The sequence below is a fragment of the Coregonus lavaretus genome (assembly GCF_964263955.1).
Source record: "Coregonus lavaretus genome assembly, chromosome: 8".
Classification (NCBI taxonomy): domain Eukaryota; kingdom Metazoa; phylum Chordata; class Actinopteri; order Salmoniformes; family Salmonidae; genus Coregonus; species Coregonus lavaretus.
In genome coordinates this window covers 35,821,800-35,841,394 of record NC_139995.1, presented here as the reverse complement: position 1 = coordinate 35,841,394, position 19,595 = coordinate 35,821,800, and the positions used below count along the sequence as shown (strand labels likewise).

The window sequence follows — 19,595 nt, the reverse complement described above, 5'->3', positions numbered from 1 at the left end:
ATATGCATATAAATTGTGTGCGACTCTATATGCATATAAGTTGCCCATGTGTAATTACACAAACAGATAGTTGTAGAACTATGTAACAATATGTACGTACATGGTTATTACACTGCAATAATCAAATTATTTATTCTTGGGAAATACTGTGATAACTCCTGGTGAGTGAAGCTGATGAAGCTCCATGGAATTTTGTAAAAAAAAAAAAAAGGTAAAGTATTTTATTGCATATCAAAGTCAAAGACAGAAAGCTACAGTGTAAAACTGTAAAAAGTAAAACCATTGCAACACCATAACATTCCCTGAACACAACTACAGAACATTTCCTTAACCATTTTCGGTGCCAACGGACAACATGACATTTACATTTTAGTCATTTAGCATCCTCTCTTATCCAGAGCAATTAGGGTTAAGTGCCTTGCTCAAGGGCACATTGACATATTATTTTTTCACCTAGACACTCTTAACCGCTAGGCTACCTGCCGCCCTATCTATGATGTGTGACTGTGCTTGCTAGCAATTTCCAACACTAATAAGGAAAGCTAAGCCATATAAACTTCTAACCAGTGATAAGCATGCTAGTGATTTGACTAGGGTGAATCGATTCACTTCACGTTAATACTCCTCTCCCTCCTCCTCTCCCTCTCCCTCAATGGAGTCGACCCCTACCTCCTCATAATCTTTCTCCAGGGCAGCCATGTCCTCCCTGGCCTCAGAGAACTCTCCCTCCTCCATACCCTCACCTACGTACCAGTGCACAAAGGCACGCTTGGCATACATCAGATCAAACTTGTGGTCAAGTCGGGCCCAGGCCTCTGCAATAGCAGTGGTGTTGCTAAGCATGCACACTGCCCTCTGGACCTTGGCCAGATCTCCACCAGGTACCACAGTTGGGGGCTGGTAGTTGATACCAACCTTGAAACCAGTTGGGCACCAGTCTACAAACTGGATGGAGCGTTTTGTTTTGATGGTGGCAATGGCAGCATTGACATCTTTGGGCACAACGTCGCCACGGTACAGCAAACAGCAGGCCATGTACTTGCCGTGACGTGGGTCACATTTCACCATTTGATTGGCTGGCTCAAAGCAAGCATTTGTGATCTCAGACACTGAGAGCTGCTCATGGTAAGCCTTCTCTGCCGAGATCACTGGGGCATAGGTGGCCAGGGGGAAGTGGATACGGGGGTAGGGCACCAAGTTGGTCTGGAACTCTGTCAGATCAACATTGAGGGCACCATCAAATCGGAGGGAAGCAGTGATGGAGGACACAATCTGGCTAATCAACCTGTTAAGATTGGTGTAGGTGGGACGCTCAATATCAAGGTTCCTTCGGCAGATGTCATAGATGGCCTCATTGTCTACCATGAAAGCACAATCAGAGTGCTCCAGGGTGGTGTGGGTGGTCAGGATGGCATTATAGGGCTCAACAACAGCAGTGGACACCTGGGGAGCTGGGTAGATGGAGAACTCAAGTTTGGACTTCTTTCCGTAGTCAACAGACAAGCGTTCCATCAACAGGGAGGTGAAACCAGAACCAGTGCCACCTCCGAAGCTGTGGAAAACCAGGAAGCCCTGGAGGCCAGTGCACTGGTCAGCCTGGAGAGAGAGGGAGGAGAGAAGATGTTTCTGATCATTATGGTTTGATAAAGATACAGAATGTACAGAGATGTAGAGTGTATGTTAATAAGACATCATATAAATGTAAGTTCTCACCAGTTTGCGGGTCCTGTCCAAAACCAAGTCGATGATTTCTTTACCGATGGTGTAATGCCCACGTGCATAGTTGTTGGCTGCATCCTCCTTCCCAGTGATCAGCTGCTCAGGGTGGAAGAGCTGTCGGTAAGTTCCTGTGCGCACCTCATCTGGAGAAATAAATACTTGTTAGCTTTTCTCAAGACTAAGGAGATAGACCAATGTTAACAGCACGTCATTGTTTCAAGACAAAGTGATCTTACCAATGACAGTGGGCTCCAGATCCACAAACACAGCCCTGGGGACGTGCTTGCCAGCTCCAGTCTCACTGAAGAAAGTATTGAAGGAGTCGTCTCCTCCTCCAATGGTCTTGTCACTGGGCATCTGACCGTCCGGCTGGATCCCATGCTCCAGACAGTAGAGCTCCCAGCAGGCATTGCCAATCTGGACGCCAGCCTGACCCACGTGGATGGAGATACACTCACGCTGGAGAAAGAGAAGAGAGAGCAATTTAATTGGAACCCACTGTACACAATCAAGGTAAATGTCAATAATGTCACCAAAGCATTCTCATGTGCATTTATGAGAGCCAGTGGAAAGAGGGCACACATTCAAAATGGCATCCATTCTCCATAATGTCTAATCCAAATGCAAATTAAGATTCTTGCACTCTTTTCATTTAGTATTTTACTAATTTATTAAATCAAATCAAATTAAATTGTATTGGTCACATACACATATTTAGCAGATGTTATTGCGGGTGTAGCGAAATGCTTGTATGATCCCCATTAGCTGTTGCTAAACCAGCAGCTACTGTTCCTGAAGGGTAAACTGTATTGTGCTAAATCCCCCCCCCCCCCTGATTGAGTCTAGGGGGCTGGGATGAAATTCAGTAAGGTTGCATTTTCCCACACTGCAGCACTGCAGCTATTCCACACAATCATCCCCACTGTTCTGACAGCATAAATGTGATTGAGGAAGTGGGAAAAGTGGGAATTGTGCCATGTAGAGGTACAACCCTGAGTCTGAATCACCCCCCCCCCCCCCCCCTCCCTCGCACTCCTCCCATTCCCCATTCCCCCTTCCCCCTTCTCCTCCCCTCTCCAGCTACACCCTGCTGTTCCCAAGGGATTTGCTTGTATATGTCCGTTGCTAAGCAACTGGGCACTAGCAGGAAACCGTTTGAGGTTTTGCACAGGAGGGGGTGGTTTGTGCACTTTCCATAAAAAAATTACGATTTAGATTTGTCTATAATGTGCATACACCCAGTGACACTCAACAGCTATGGCGCTCTATAATATTTATAGGTAATTGTACAGAATTACCTGCAGGTATTTTAAGCAACCCTAAGGCTATTTGATTTTGCTCTCTAGGGCAAATCACTGACATCTCATGTTGCAAAATGGAAGACACTATAGATTCTACAGTGCATAGATTTAACAGTAATGCCATTATAGAAATAGTAGCCTTTATGTGCAGCGAGTACACTTGAACCGGCGACTGTTATATCAAATGTGCTTCTCTCTGGTTGGAAAGCAGCTGCCTGGAGGGCTAATCTAAACATGAACATGGAAAGACCAGGGTGCAGCTGGCTACAATGGTCTGTACACAAATCCATCTGCAAAAGACCACCTCAGAGAAAGGTCTTAACTCTTAGCCCTCCCCCTGTCAGGTGTCATTCTGGAGACCATATGCACCAGCAGAGATTAAGGATGAAGTAGCTCCCCACAGGCACCCATTGATTAACTAATACGGTTCACTTAAGTCTTTTATTTTCCTATATAGGGTACTTTCCTCCGAAAATAAAGAGTTAGATCATTTTAAATGACCATATGAACTTCAATATTGATTAAACTGTTCCACAGTAACTGTAATGGGTTGGTAACGTTGGTTTGTTACTAGAACTGTTCGGTACATTTTATCAATGTGATCCCCTTTCTGCCTATTTCATTCACCTTGCCTTGTATCACTTTAAGGCTAATGTATGCGCACCATTTAGAATTTGATGGAGAGACCAACAGAATGCATAAACGTCCACGGGTGCCTTCTAGGCTAAATAAAATTAATGCATCAAATTTAGATAGAGTAGCTTATAGGGTACCGCATATTATAGACTATAGCCTACCATTGATACTAGATATTAAACAGCCAAAATGGGTCAAAATACTAACTATCAGAATAAATCTCTTCTCAACGTAATAGCCTACATTTCAAGGTGGGCGCGCCTCACACCACCATGAAAACGCGGAGTCCATCAAGGCAGAAGAGGTTGCGATTATGAGATCTTTGAATGTTCTTCTATCTCAGGTTCGTTAAACGCATTTGTTTGTTGATATTCGTTAGTCAAACTTGAACTTGATAGTATTTTATGATAGCTAATTATATTCAAATGACAATTAAGGCTAAGATAATAAGTCTGTATCGTCCTCCGTCCGTAGCCCGCCAAAGGTAACGGGCATCAATTCACCTCAATCACCTGAGCAAAGCATAATGTGACGAGTTCTTCAATTGAATCGACATGAGCACCTTCACTATATGATTTCGTAATAAACATACAATTGAAAATAAGGTCCTATAGGCAATATGGTGTTTCCTCGACAGTTTGAAGCATATCCTATCATATTATGGTGGTCAAATAAATCAGTGACCACTTATTTCAGCCACAATATGAAATTCCAGCCACAATATGAATGTAGCCATATACTATCGACCTACATATTATACAACCAAATGTTAGGCTATGTAACTACATTGATGGAATGGATGAGTAGCTAGCACCACCATGAGTAAAATGAGAGATGAACACACAACATAAAATAAATCAATAGACTACTTTCTAAATGTAAATTGTACTCACCATTTTTACTGATGGAGATTAGTTTTAGAGAAATATGTAAAAAAATAAAGTTTCAATAATTTTCTCTTCGGATGAGAGAGAAGTTACTTTATCCGACAGCTAAGAGTCGATGTAGTAACTGATCTTAAACACCGTGGCGCGCTAGTATTTGTAGTATCGCAAGGGGGCTGAGCCAGCAACATTAATACATTAATAAATTAAGAAGAGGAGAGGATCACGACAGCGTGGCTAGGCGTGAGGCCTATGGTGGGAGAGATGCAAGCAACAGGCATCCTTGTGCATTGGTCCTGTTCGTTGTTTTCATAAGATTTTGCTGCAACATTTATTGCAGTGAAAGGAGTGCCATTTGGAGTATGGTCAGCATATACAGTGCCTTCAGAAAGTATTCACCGTTTTTGACTTTTTCCACAGTTTGTTGTGTTACAGCCTGAATTTAAAATGGATTAAATTGAGATTTTCTTGTCACTGGCCAACACACAATAGCCCAAAATGTCAAAGTGGAATTATGGTTTTCGAAATGTTTACACATTTTTTTAAAATGAAAAGCTGAAATGTCTTGAGTCAATACGTATTCAACCCCTTTGTTATGGCATGCCTAAATAAGTTGCTTAACAAGTCACAAAAAAGTTGTATGGACTCACTCCCTCATCTCTGTACAATTATATGTAAGGTCCCTCTGTCGAGCAGTGTATTTCAAACACAGATTCAACCACAAAGACCAGGGAGGTTTTTCAATGCCTCGCAAAGGTCACATATTGGTAGATGGGTAAAAATACAAAAAGCAGACATTGAATATCCATTTGAGTATGGTGAAGTTATTAATTACACTTTGGATGGTGTATCAATACACCCAGTCACTACAAAGATACAGGCGTCCTTCCTAACTCAGTTGCCGGAGTGGAAGTAGGCCAATGGTGACTTTAAAACAGTTACAGAGTTTAATGGCTGTGATAGTATAAAACTGATAATGGATCAACAACATTGCAGTTACTCCGCAATACTAACCTAATTGACAGAGTGAAAAGAAAGAAGCCTGTACAGAATAAAAATATTCCAAAACATGCATCCTGTTTGCAACAAGTAATACTGCAAAAAATGTGGCAAAGGAATTCACTTTTTGTCCTGAATACAAAGTGTTATGTTTGGGGCAAATCCAATACAAGACATTACTGAGTACCACTCTCCATATTTTAAAGCATAATGGTGGCTGCATCATGTTATGGGTATGCATGTAATTGTTAAGGACTGGGGAGTTTTTCAGGATACAAAATAAATGGAATGGCGCTAAGCACAGGCAAAATCCTAGAGGAAAACCTGGTTCAGTCTGCTTTCCAACAAACACTGGGAGATGAATGCACCTTTCAGCAGGACAATAACCTAAAACACAAGGCCAAATCTTCACTGGAGTTGCTTACGAAGAAGACAGTGAATGTTCCTGAGTGGCCGAGTTACAGTTTTGGCAATACCAGAAAATGGTTGTCTAGCAATGATCAACAACCAATTTGTCAGAGCTTGAAGAATTTTGAAAATAATAATGGGCAAATGTTGGACAATCAAGGTGTGGAAAGCTCTTAGAGGCTTATCCAGAAAAACTCACAGCTGTAATCGCTGCCAAAGGTGCTTCTACAAAGTATTGACTCGTGTGTGAATACTTATGTCAATTAGATATTTATGTATTTCATTTTCAATACATTTGCAAAAAATTATAAATACATGTTTTCACTTTGTCATTACTGGGTATTGTATGTAGATGGGTGAGGGGGGAGAAAGCAATTTAATCAATTTTGAATTCAGGCTGTAACACAACAAAATGTGGAATAAGTCAAGGGGTATGAATACTTTCCGAAGGCACTGTATGTGGTTGAAATGCTTTCTGCTTGCATAACAGTGTCAAAGAAAACATATTACACGTGCATTTGCATTTTCTCAAGAGATGCTGAAAGAAAGAAATCATATTTCTCCACTCCTGTTCCCAAGACAAAATAAACATTTATTGTATCATTTTACTGCAAGAAATGCATAATTCTGCAGGAGTTAATATTATATTATGCTACATGTGAGAGGTTATAGGTTTACAGTCAGTGTCCATATTTCAGTTAATATTCAATTTAACCCATATGAATTTAAATGAGGAATATTCGGTTTATTAATGGATACAGGGCTACTCGTGAGCGGGATATCAAAGGTGCATGTAAACAGTTTATCCCAAATAAGACTTTAAGCGAGATATGAGCTGCTATCCGGAATACTGTGCGCATGTAAACGTGGTCATTGATTAGGGTCTGGTTTCAATTATGGACTCTTTTGGCATAGAGGAACTACGTCACTGCCTATGTCGATAAGATAAAATGTTTTATTCCAGGTACTCTCCCAACAAATAACAAGGCAGACATGCCAGAACGTCGCGATTCAAAACCGAAGTTTGCAGGCAAAACATTTGCAGTGGTTTTACTTAAGTTAGTTGATGCAAACTAGCTACTTGCGAAATGCACTCATTAAAAATAACCTTTGTGGTCTCCATCTTCCTAGATACTGTTTAGTATTTTATTCAAGCAATAAAGTAGTGATGTAGGCAGTGACGTAGTTCCTCTATGCCAGCAAAGTCCATCATTGAAACCAGAGCCTAGTCACTGTGTTGCCTAGGATCTGGTTTTCGACACTAGCCTTTAAGAATCATGCTGCAGAGATAAGTAGGCTACATGGGTAAACGTAAGTAACCAAGGGAAACCCAGCTCCTCTGGATCCCTGCTGATCCATTAGAGAGCATCACATTCAACATTCAGGTTCTACTAGCAGATGTTACCAATGGCCCATTGTCTGCCACACACCCTGCAGAGCCCCACACAAAGCCATGCATAAAAATCACTAACCCACATTCATCATCATCACTCGGTTTGGTTTTTATATGGCCATGTGGTTTGACTTCTGTCATATTTAGGCCTACCACAAATGCAGAGTTTCTCTTTGTTCAGCATTAATACACATACTGGGGATATTGATTCAAATTCAACTGTTCCTGTCATATTCTCCCATCGATTATCATCAAAGCCTCGTGGTAGCAATAGATTCATGGTATATGTCTACTCATGTTTCAGGAGCAAAATAAAATATTTGTCATTTGTTTCCTCATAACAGCATTCTTCCTGACGATAAATAAGATGGGTATACACATGATAATATACACTAAGAACACAGTTAGGCTATTTACTTATTCATTCTCGACATCTTAATATTTTTTACGGGTTTCATCCATGTTTCGGCCGATCCTAAAGGGGAGGAAAGTATAAGTAATAATAATATGCCATTTAGCAGACGCTTTTATCCAAAGCGATTTACAGTCATGTGCGCATACATTTTTACGTATGGGTGGTCCCGGGGATCGAACACACTACCCTGGCGTTACAAGCGCCATGCTCTACCAATTGAGCTACAGAGGACCGTCATAAGTGGTCCATCTGTCTGAAATTGCTGAGTTGGGATGGCATGCAAGTCAGGCAGACGGGCAGGGAGGGGCAGTCAGGACAATCTGATGCGGCTGTCTCTTTCAAACACAGCCCCCATCTCCTCCTTAATCCCTTTGCCCTCAGTCCAATATTATTGAAATGATGTGTGCGCGTGTGTGTATGTGTGTGTGTGTGTGTGTGTGTCAATAGGAATTCCGGACACAGGGAGAAGGAAGACAGCTGAGGGGCCATGTGTTTGCTGGTAACTAACCACAGTGACACATCACTGGTCACATGATCCACTGCAGAGGAGTGATGTCACTGCAGCAAAATCTTGAACAAAGAGGGGCGGAGGCCGGCTGCCTGGCAGACTAGGGGGGAAGCGGGGGTTAGAAGGAGGAGGTTGGTGCAGCCAAATCCAAACTCTGTTGTAATACATTAATGAACTCTGGCCCTTCTAAATGTCTGGCCCTTAACATTTCTGTCAAGCATCTATACAACTTCTCATATTTTCCATTTTTATTTTTTCGATAGAATTCTATTTTGTGACCCTTTTTGCATTTTAAATATGCATATGTGAAATTGTCATGAATGAAAAAGCAGTCTTTTGTGAAATTTTATACTGGTTTGCATCCTCTCCATCTCAATGAATTGACTATGTGTTTGAATGACATCTAATGACAGAGGCAATATATAGGTCTAATGTGGTGCTAGAAAGCGTACTCTGCATTTTAGCACAGGGCTGTATTGTTGGCACAGAATTTAGTTCAGCACCCAAAGCTCAAGGAGATTTGGGACTAAATATTTAATTGACTTACAAAATAGAGTGCATGTGGCACATGCGGTGTGTGTGTGTGTGTTTTGAAGGGGGTAGATTTGATCATTCAGCACCAGTTTTTTACATGTGATTTATCTCATCTAGGCCTATGTGCAGCGTCATCCAGCATAAGGCCCTCTATAAAGGGTGTGTCCATTACTGCGATTTAGACCTCTGTAATGGCTTGAGAGACTACAGAACATAATGTTTTTCCTCGTCACAAAAATAATCATATTCACATAATTAAATAATTGATCAACGCCAATTCACTTTATCTCACCTTCATTGAGCTATATTCGATCTACAATACATAGGCCTGTTTCATTTCGACTTCAAAATTATAGTAATATAGTAATACAACTAAAAACAACGTAATTATATGCAAACATGCTTTGTATTTTGTCTGCGAGTCTGGAGTGGACTGTGCCTGTGTGTCGCTGCCTGGTTCATTCAATGATAAAGCACCTCCCTCCTCCTCCTCCTCCGCCTCCGCCTCCTCCCGCAGTGGCCGGCCCCCTCTCTGCTGCTTTCTAGAAGAGAAGAGTGCACTCACTCACTGATAATCTTTTCGGCGCCTCTATCATCTCTTTCCTCATAAAGGAATCAAAATGGTGAGCCGTTAATTTCATTATAAAAAAATACTTGTATATTATTATTATTTTTATCACAATTGTGTATACCAATGGTCAGATGTTCCATAATGAGACTGTGGTTACATTTGCAATGAAATATTCGAAATGTTGATTATGGGCGGCTATAAATAATTCATAGGTATTGTAGGTGGTGAATGTTCTAGCATTCTTACAAGACACGCGCGTTTAGTAGTAGAGAGTTGGATATTTTCCTGAGTTGCTGATGTTGTGTTTTGTTGAAAGATGGTTTTTAGGTTTCAAACCCACGTGTTTTATAGGAACATCCTAAATGAATCGAAAGGCATCTGTAATAAACTGCTCTGCCACACAAAGCAAGCCACTCCCTAAGGAAATTTGGAAAGGGTGTGAATTCAGTCATACAAAAGCCAAAAGCATTTGTTGGCCAAATCCAAACAGGTTATTTAGGCCTATGTGAAGGGATACAGTTGCAATATAATTATAATAGGCTACTGTAATGTGTAATGTATCAGATAAATAGCCTATTATAGAACAATTCTAAAATGTAAGGTAAATTAATGTAAGGTAAATATGTATTATTATTATTTATTTTTTTTTTTTCTTCACCTTTATTTAACCAGGTAAGCCAGTTGAGAACAAGTTCTCATTTACAACTGCGACCTGGCCAAGATAAAGCAAAGCAGTGCGATAAAAACAACAACAACATAGAGTTACATATGGAATAAACAAAATGTACAGTCAATAACACAATAGAAAATCTATATACAGTGTGTGCAAATGTAGTAAGTTATGGAGGTAAGGCAATAAATAGGCCATAGTGCAAAATAATTACTATTAACACTGGAGTGATAGATGTGCAGAAGATGATGTGCAAATATAGATACTGGGGTGCAAATGAGCAAAATAAATAACAATGTAAATAACAATATGGGGATGAGGTAGTTGGGTGGGCTAATTTCAGATGGGCTGTGTACAGGTGCAGTGATCGGTAAGCTGCTCTGACAACTGATCCTTAAAGTTAGTGAGGGAGATAAGTGTCTCCAGCTTCAGAATTTTTTGCAGTTCGTTCCAGTCATTTGCAGCAGAGAACTGGAAGGAATGGCGGCCAAAGGAGGTGTTGGCTTTGGGGATGACCAGTGAGATATACCTGCTGGAACGCATACTACGGGTGGGTGTTGCTATGGTGACCAATGATCTAAGATAAGGCGGGGATTTGCCTAGCAGTGATTTATAGATGACCTGGAGCCAGTGGGTTTGGGGACGAATATGTAGTGAGGGCCAGCCAACGAGAGCGTACAGGTCACAATGGTGGGTAGTATATGGGGCTTTGGTGACAAAACGAATGGCACTGTGATAGACTACATCCAATTTGCTGAGTAGAGTGTTGGAAGCTATTTTGTAAATGACATCGCCGAAGTCAAGGATCGGTAGGATAGTCAGTTTTACGAGGGCATGTTTAGCAGCATGAGTGAAGGAGGCTTTGTTGCGAAATAGGAAGCCGATTCTAGATTTAACTTTGGATTGGAGATGCTTAATGTGAGTCTGGAAGGAGAGTTTACGGTCTAACCAGTGTAGAATATTTGTTTCACTTACTTTAATTATTCCATTTGGACTCAGTGAGGTAAGCTAACATCTGCCACACCATTTTAGCACACTATACATGTATTTTTAGTCTCTGCATGTTTTTGTCTTTGCAGAATGGCACCAAATCTGACTTGGCATTTCAAAAAATTATTTTTTGAATGATATCAGCATGGCCCTAGGTGCTAGTCTATTATATTAAGAGTGACTGTGTAGAACACATTCTGACTTCAAGGGCCAGTTTCCTGGACTCAGATTAAGCCTAGTCCTGGATTACTAAACGTGGTCAATGGAGAATCTCCATTGAAATACCTTTTTAGTCCAGGACTAAAATGAATCTCTGTCTGGGAAATCGGCCCAAAATAACACATTCAGACTTCAAAGGTCTCATTATGACTGGTTGTGATTTCCTATCAATTTATTTGGAAATTAATTAGAAAGTGGCCTTTTCTTTAAGGACACTTGTCCAATTACATTATTTTTTAAAAATTAATTATATACTTATTTATTTTTTCAACCAGCGTGAGTGTATCTCAGTTCATGTAGGTCAGGCTGGAGTCCAGATGGGCAATGCATGCTGGGAACTCTACTGTATGGAGCACGGGATCCAGCCAGACGGACAGATGCCCAGTGACAAGACCATCGGAGGAGGAGACGACTCCTTCAACACCTTCTTCAGTGAGACTGGAGCTGGCAAGCACGTCCCCAGGGCTGTGTTTGTGGATCTGGAGCCCACTGTCATTGGTACGATCACTTTTGTCTTGAAACAATGATGATGACACTGTGCTATCTCAGTCTGGACTTCTTCAGCTAACAGGTCTTTCTTTGTTCTAGATGAGGTGCGCACAGGAACTTACCGCCAGCTCTTCCACCCTGAGCAGCTGATCACTGGGAAGGAGGATGCAGCCAACAACTACGCCCGTGGGCATTACACCATAGGCAAAGAGATCATTGACATGGTTCTGGACAGGATTCGCAAACTGGTGAGAACTTACATTTATATGATGTCTTATTGTACATCCTGTGTATTTATTGTTGTTATCCAACCATAATGATCTGAAACATCTTCTCACCTCCCTCTCCACAGGCTGACCAATGCACTGGCCTCCAGGGCTTCCTGGTCTTCCACAGCTTTGGAGGAGGCACTGGTTCTGGTTTCACCTCCCTGTTGATGGAACGCCTCTCTGTTGACTACGGAAAGAAGTCCAAGCTTGAGTTCTCCATCTATCCAGCTCCTCAGGTGTCCACAGCTGTTGTTGAGCCCTACAACGCCATCCTGACCACCCACACCACCCTGGAGCACTCTGATTGTGCTTTCATGGTAGACAATGAGGCTATCTATGACATCTGCCGTAGGAACCTTGATATTGAGCGCCCTTCCTACACCAATCTTAACAGGTTGATTGGCCAGATTGTGTCCTCCATCACTGCTTCCCTCCGATTCGATGGTGCCCTCAATGTTGATCTGACAGAGTTCCAGACCAACTTGGTGCCCTACCCCCGTATCCACTTCCCCCTGGCCACCTATGCCCCAGTGATCTCGGCAGAGAGGGCTTACCATGAGCAGCTCTCAGTGTCTGAGATCACAAATGCTTGCTTTGAGCCAGCAAATCAGATGGTGAAATGTGACCCACGTCACGGCAAGTACATGGCCTGCTGTCTGCTGTACCGTGGCGACGTTGTGCCCAAAGATGTCAATGCTGCCATTGCCACCATCAAAACAAAACGTTCCATCCAGTTTGTAGACTGGTGCCCAACTGGTTTCAAGGTTGGCATCAACTACCAGCCCCCAACTGTGGTACCTGGTGGAGATCTGGCCAAGGTCCAGAGGGCAGTGTGCATGCTTAGCAACACCACTGCTATTGCAGAGGCCTGGGCCCGACTTGACCACAAGTTTGATCTGATGTACGCCAAGCGTGCCTTTGTGCACTGGTATGTAGGTGAGGGTATGGAGGAGGGAGAGTTCTCTGAGGCCAGGGAGGACATGGCTGCCCTGGAGAAAGATTATGAGGAGGTAGGGGTCGACTCCATTGAGGGAGAGGGAGAAGAGGAGGGAGAGGAGTATTAAATATTTCTTCATTCCTATGCCAAATTCACACATTCCTAGGTGACCCAGAGCTGAGAATGACAGAATTATTTTTCCTTATGATTGTGCCTTGAACAACCAGTATCATGAAGTAGCAGGATGGTAAGGTGTAGCCCACAAATCTTTTAAAATGTGCTCACTCACAAAAGCTGATGTCATTGCTTCATCTGTGCGTTTGTGGCGAGAGCCCAATAAAATCAATAAAGGTTATTCTCTTTCTCTGTTATTACATCCTGTAACAATGTTATAAATCTCATCCAGATAAGTGACCACTGAGCACTGAGTAAATTGCTATCAGTAGGTTTATATACCCAAGTAAAATACTTACTTTGCTAACATTACCTTTATCTAGACTAATCATGTCTGTCTCTGTAATGTCCAATGACTTATTTTGCTTGCAGTATGTGGCATACTGCTGAGTCATTTGAAATGTTATATTCTCTTTAGCAGGAAATGTGACAAATTGTTATCCTTAGCAGTTTTCTAATCTAGTTGGACTGGTGCAAGGCTTTATAAACAATATCTATGAGGAGATTCATAATCAAAAACTCTGGCTCCCTCCTGTGGTTTGGCATGGTTCTAGTGTCTGCTGTTTCATGAGTAGGCCTACACTGTAACAGAAATACTCAACTGACAGATCACTGTATTTTTTTTTGGCGTATATTTCAAAAACAGTGATGCTACCCGTTTTTCCATGCCTTATGCAATCTAGCATTTTTAGGGCAAGGCCTATTCATTCTATGACCATACATGGAGATCATGATAGTCGTTTTTTTAAGCAGGTGTAGCACATTACAACATGTTACATTTGCATTTCTAATAGAAATATCATGCCTTCTGCTACTTTTCTTCATTAATCTGTGCAATAGCCCACTTTAATGACTCAGCAAAGTGGGTGGCTGGTGTGTGTGTGTGTGTGTGTGTGTGTGTGTGTGTGTGTATGTGTGTGCGTGTCTGTGCGTGTGTGATGTTGCCATCAAAGTTGTAATCTTATGTGTCAACTGTAGCTATTGCACTAAATGTTTGAGGTATTATACATCTTTCAATATAGAGGAAAAAACCTATAGGCTACAACCTACTCCAGTTTTCCATGACATAACAGGTTACATTTTCTTATAGCCTACCAAACCAATAGGCTAATATTAGAAGTGCCTAAAATAGCCTAGGCCTATATTCATTCTTTCTTTTCCCCAAAGTCTTGAGTCTTACATAAGCACCTACCCCAAGTGTCTTGTTTCAAAGAAGCTAGGGGAAAGTAAGTGCTTCCTTGAGACCAGTAAAATGACAGCGGTGTCCTCCAAATTACAGGCTACAAAGTCACCATAGAAAGATTCTCAGCTGCAGAATTACTTGGGCTATAGCCTATTAATCCATTAGCAAAAGCAGTTCCACAAAATATCTAAATATTTATGATTAAATGTAAAGCAAAAACATATAGGGTAAATACATCTAAGGATGACAGAAAAAGATGGTGGCTATTGTCTTAAGTTAAGGTTACTTTGTTGTCGTTTTCAGTTATCTTACATAAAACATAGTTTTAGAATCTCGCTCTTGACTGTATGACAGTAGCCTACTTTTGTCATGCTGTGGGAATGTGCTTATGCTATTTGCTAACTGCCTTGAATTTTTGTTGTAACCTACATTCATAACCTAACGGTTTCCTTCTTTCATGTCATTGGCATCCATGTACGCCTACATGTTCAAATGGTCCAATAGAACGATCAAGAACGCCTCTTTTTTCCAGGTGGGTGGTAAATTTGTGTCCAAAGGCCGCCCAAATGTGGCGGACCGTCATAAGCAGTATAAAAAGCCCCACCCTGACACATTCCTGAAACTTCTCACATTAGACTCCTTAAGGTCCCTCTGTGAGAGTTGGTCGTAAATCTACGGTTTCTTATTTTATCTTTACTGCTCTTTTAAAACACCTCATCTTAGACATGGTAAGTTTGAATATGAAAATGACTGGAATTGTGATGTACTTTATATGTGGAGTCATGATCTCGTAATATAATTAGGTTATGAATTACCAATCAAACATGACACCTTGAAACTTGCCTATATCTTCTAATGTCTAAGAAGCCGTTATTTTGTATGATTATGTTTGGGGGGGAAATTTTGAAAAAATTCACACAGTGAAAGACAATCATCAGACATGATCCGATTTGACACATATAGCCAACATGAAAATGCCAATAATATTATTTTATTTGTGTTAGCCTACAAAAGTGATCCTTTTAACATATGTAGATAGAGTCTTCGTTAATTTATAGTAGTGCGCCACAGCTTCAGAGGCCTTCTATTCCTTATGTAGGGCGGCGCTTATTCTTCCTACTCCTCTCCTCTCGCTCGATGACCATAGCTTGCTTTGTTACATTGTTGCATTGCGGAAAGTGGCACGCGGTCAACTTGAGCAGGGCGGTTTCATTGTGGCAATGCCGTCATGGTCAAATCATAGCTGTAGTCTAGGCTACAGTGTAAAATCGGAAATCATCTGTCACACAATCAAGATGATTTAATCATGTGATTTACACAATCGCGCATTTTATAGGCTAACGCCGGTGAAAGTTCAAGGGATGGGAAATGTTATGAGCAGTAGGAATTTAATCGAATGCCTGGGCGGGCAGGTGTCTGAACATTTTTGTCCAAAACCTGAATAAACTGGGAAAGTCAAACCCCGTGGTATTTTCCCATGTTGTGTAGGGAAAGGAAAGTACGGGTTGCTGTAGCCTATTTTATGATTCTTAACCGATTATAGGCCTGTAGTAAATCCTCCTATAGTTCAGAGACCTGTATTACACATTTTATTTTGGAAGACGACATTTCGTTTTGTTGGAAAGGGCAGGACACAATGAAATGGCATATTTGCCTCAATCTGAATCTCCATTTGCGGCTTTTTTGATATTTCAAAAAAAATTATGCCGGCGGAAAATAACTCACCCTTCAAATTAGTGTTACAATTGTGCCATATCAGGGATTTTATACTGCTACCTATACATCGCTAATCTTTGACATGATGACTTTCAGACTACAGCTATAATCATTCCCATTGTCAAGAGCACCGAATGGTGACCGCATGTTAAAAACATGACTTGCAGAGCAAGGACTGTGCCATAGCCTGTAACACAGATATACATTTACATTTTAGTCATTTAGCAGACGCTCTTATCCAGAGCGACTTACAGGAGCAATTAGGGTTAAGTGCCTTGCTTAAGGGCACATCGACAGATTTTTCACCTAGTCGGCTCGGGGATTAGAACCAGCGACCTTTCGGTTACTGGCACAACGCTCTTACCCACTAAGCTACCTGCCAGATATAACACGTAAACCATGAGTAAATTCTTCCTCATTGTATGATTAGGCCAAATGTATATATTTAAATCCATTATTACAAAATGTGTCAGGTAGTAGCCTATGTTATACACTAATAATAAACTCGTTTTAATAATGGTCTGGAAGTGTCTCCTTAAATTTCAGTCTAAATCTTGATTCAATTCAGAAGACCTGTTATCCCTCAAGGCTAAACCCTTCAATGATTCAGGGCCATGAGTAGGCTACTTTACTCCAACACCTGTTGCCTGCAGGTCATGTTCTTGCTCTGTGGCACCAACACAGAGCATGTCTTTATCCCTCATAGCTGCATATAATCACTGAGTCAGGTGACCTGGGTATGCTGGTATTAGAGCCAAAGCTATGCGTAACTTGAAAACATACAGATACACATAGGCCCACACAGTCAAAATGGCTCCCGCATGACAAGGCTTTTCTCTTTTTAATAACTGAAACTCTTCTGTAGGAAAGACTCCCAATGTCTGAGCAACTCAATTTGACATGATTGTACTTTCGCCCACAGCGTGAGTGTATCTCCGTCCATGTGGGCCAGGCTGGCGTCCAGATCGGCAATGCATGCTGGGAGCTGTACTGTCTTGAGCATGGGATCCAGCCCGATGGAAAGATGCCCAGTGACAAGACCATTGGAGGAGGAGATGACTCCTTCAACACCTTCTTCAGTGAGACTGGAGCTGGCAAGCACGTCCCCAGGGCTGTGTTTGTGGATCTGGAGCCCACTGTCATTGGTAAGATCAATTTGTCTTGAAACAATGACCTTCTGTTAACATTGGTCTATCTCAGCAGTCTTAAACCTTTTATAATGGAATTCAGAATTCTTAAACCTTTTCTTGCCCAGGGAACCCCACCCAGGCAAACCGGCGACCCAGGGACCCCATCAAATGTTAGCAATTAAAAAAACGTTAACGTCTTGTCATAAGATGAATGATTATGGCAAGGAGAATTTTAAAATGAATAGATTTGGTAGATAGTTTTTTATTATTTTGACCTCCCCACATTATAACTGGAAGAGGAAGTGTAAACTAAACTCTAACAGTCTATTAGCTAGAAAGGTAACTAACATGTCTTTCTTTCTCCAGATGAGGTGCGTTCTGGAACTTACCGCCAGCTCTTCCACCCTGAGCAGCTGATCACTGGGAAGGAGGATGCAGCCAACAACTATGCCCGTGGGCATTACACCATCGGCAAAGAGATCATTGACTTGGTTCTGGACAGGATCCGCAAACTGGTGAGAATCTCCAATGACCTTTTTAGTGGTCTTATTGTACATGGTACACCTGCATACTTCTTGTCTTCAACAATAGTGACCTAAAATGTAAAACATATTCTCTCCTCCCTCTCTCTCCAGGCTGACCAATGCACTGGCCTCCAGGGCTTCCTGGTCTTCCACAGCTTCGGAGGTGGCACCGGTTCTGGTTTCACCTCCCTGTTGATGGAACGCCTGTCTGTTGACTACGGAAAGAAGTCCAAACTTGAGTTCTCCATCTACCCAGCTCCTCAGGTGTCCACAGCTGTTGTTGAGCCCTACAATGCCATCCTGACCACCCACACCACCCTGGAGCACTCTGATTGTGCTTTCATGGTAGACAATGAGGCCATCTATGACATCTGCCGTAGGAACCTCGATATTGAGCGTCCTTCCTACACCAACCTGAACAGGTTGATCAGTCAGATTGTGTCCTCCATCACTGCTTCCCTCCGATTCGATGGTGCCCTTAATGTTGATCTGACAGAGTTCCAGACCAACTTGGTGCCCTACCCCCGTATCCACTTCCCCCTGGCCACCTATGCCCCTGTGATCTCAGCAGAGAAGGCTTACCATGAGCAGCTGACTGTTTCAGAGATCACAAATGCCTGTTTTGAGCCATGTAATCAGATGGTGAAATGTGACCCACGTCACGGCAAGTACATGGCCTGCTGTCTGCTGTATCGTGGCGACGTTGTGCCCAAAGATGTCAATGCTGCCATTGCCACCATCAAAACAAAACGCTCCATCCAGTTTGTAGACTGGTGTCCAACTGGTTTCAAGGTTGGTATCAACTACCAGCCCCCAACTGTGGTACCTGGTGGAGATCTGGCCAAGGTCCAGAGGGCAGTGTGCATGCTTAGCAACACCACTGCAGTGGCAGAGGCCTGGGCCCGTCTTGACCACAAGTTTGACCTGATGTACGCCAAGCGTGCTTTTGTGCACTGGTATGTAGGTGAGGGTATGGAGGAGGGAGAGTTCTCTGAGGCCAGGGAGGACATGGCTGCCCTGGAGAAAGATTATGAGGAGGTAGGAGCAGATAGCGTGGAGGGAGAGGACGAGGGAGAAGAATACTAAGAAGTATTAGGATCAAGAATTTTCAGCCTGTGAACACATTCAACCATTTTCCTCTAAACATTCCTCATAAAACAATTTTTTTGCTGTCCCTTTTTAACCTTGACTTTTAAATCTTGCTCTCTCCTTTATGCAATAAAAGTTCATTTTAATGTTTGGAAACTTGTTTGTGATTTATTGACCTGCTTACAATAAGTAATGTCTCATAATACAAAATACAGCACTTGCTATGACTACTCTGCTGTGTTGGATATCGTAGCTTGAGGCTGAGCATTGGTGACTGTTTCTTATCTCAAACTATGCAAATATAGTCATTACAATAGGAGAACTGAAAATACTAGTGCATAGAAATGTGGGACAACACTATCAACACAATGAGTCTTATGATCCCCTTCAATAAAACAACTCATTTGTTCTTGATTTAATATTTCTGACATTTGAAGCACTCTGGTTTGATTTAAAGAGGACATTAGTGTATGTCATTGATCATAGTGTGCTTAGGATGATGTACAGTAGCTACCTATCCTCAATTTCTGATGGCAGTATAACTAAGGGGCATTTTGATCTGGCCTTTCGGATGGTATCCACATATCCTTCTATTACAAATAGTGGTACAAGATATTGCACATTACCTAACTATTACTGTAAGTCATTGATGGCAGTATTACCACAGATATCTTTCCATATATCGATTCACAGGGACCTACTGTACCACAGTGGGTCCTTGCAAAGTATGATTTACACTATCAATCTATGTACTATAAAATAATGTTATGATCCAAAGCAATGTCAATGACACATGCAGAGCAGTCCTACAACAGTGATATATGTATGTATTGACTG

At 41.8% G+C, this 19,595-nt stretch overlaps 3 protein-coding genes across 3 annotated transcripts; 2 read left to right on the top strand and 1 right to left on the bottom strand.

Annotated features, from left to right (window-relative positions):
* Positions 1-615: 615 nt before the first annotated feature.
* On the bottom strand, positions 616-2,091 carry LOC311134166 (tubulin alpha chain-like; the record flags this gene model as incomplete). Its single annotated transcript, XM_084167777.1, has 3 exons — positions 1,956-2,091; positions 1,714-1,862; positions 616-1,596 (listed from the first exon to the last, which is right to left on the bottom strand). Exons 1-3 carry the CDS (start codon positions 2,074-2,076, stop codon positions 616-618), a joined length of 1,251 nt encoding a protein of 416 aa, XP_084023903.1. The 5' UTR covers positions 2,077-2,091.
* Positions 2,092-9,341: 7,250 nt separating this feature from the next.
* LOC311133941 (tubulin alpha chain-like) lies at positions 9,342-13,296 on the top strand. The gene is made up of 4 exons (XM_084167565.1): positions 9,342-9,420; positions 11,523-11,745; positions 11,836-11,984; positions 12,089-13,296. The coding sequence occupies exons 1-4, from the start codon at positions 9,418-9,420 to the stop codon at positions 13,067-13,069; spliced, it is 1,356 nt and encodes a 451-aa protein (XP_084023691.1). The 5' UTR covers positions 9,342-9,417; the 3' UTR covers positions 13,070-13,296.
* Positions 13,297-14,911: 1,615 nt separating this feature from the next.
* Positions 14,912-18,908, top strand: LOC311133847 (tubulin alpha-1C chain). Its single transcript, XM_084167448.1, has 4 exons — positions 14,912-15,027; positions 16,938-17,160; positions 17,512-17,660; positions 17,781-18,908. Exons 1-4 carry the CDS (start codon positions 15,025-15,027, stop codon positions 18,753-18,755), a joined length of 1,350 nt encoding a protein of 449 aa, XP_084023574.1. The 5' UTR covers positions 14,912-15,024; the 3' UTR covers positions 18,756-18,908.
* Positions 18,909-19,595: the final 687 nt, after the last annotated feature.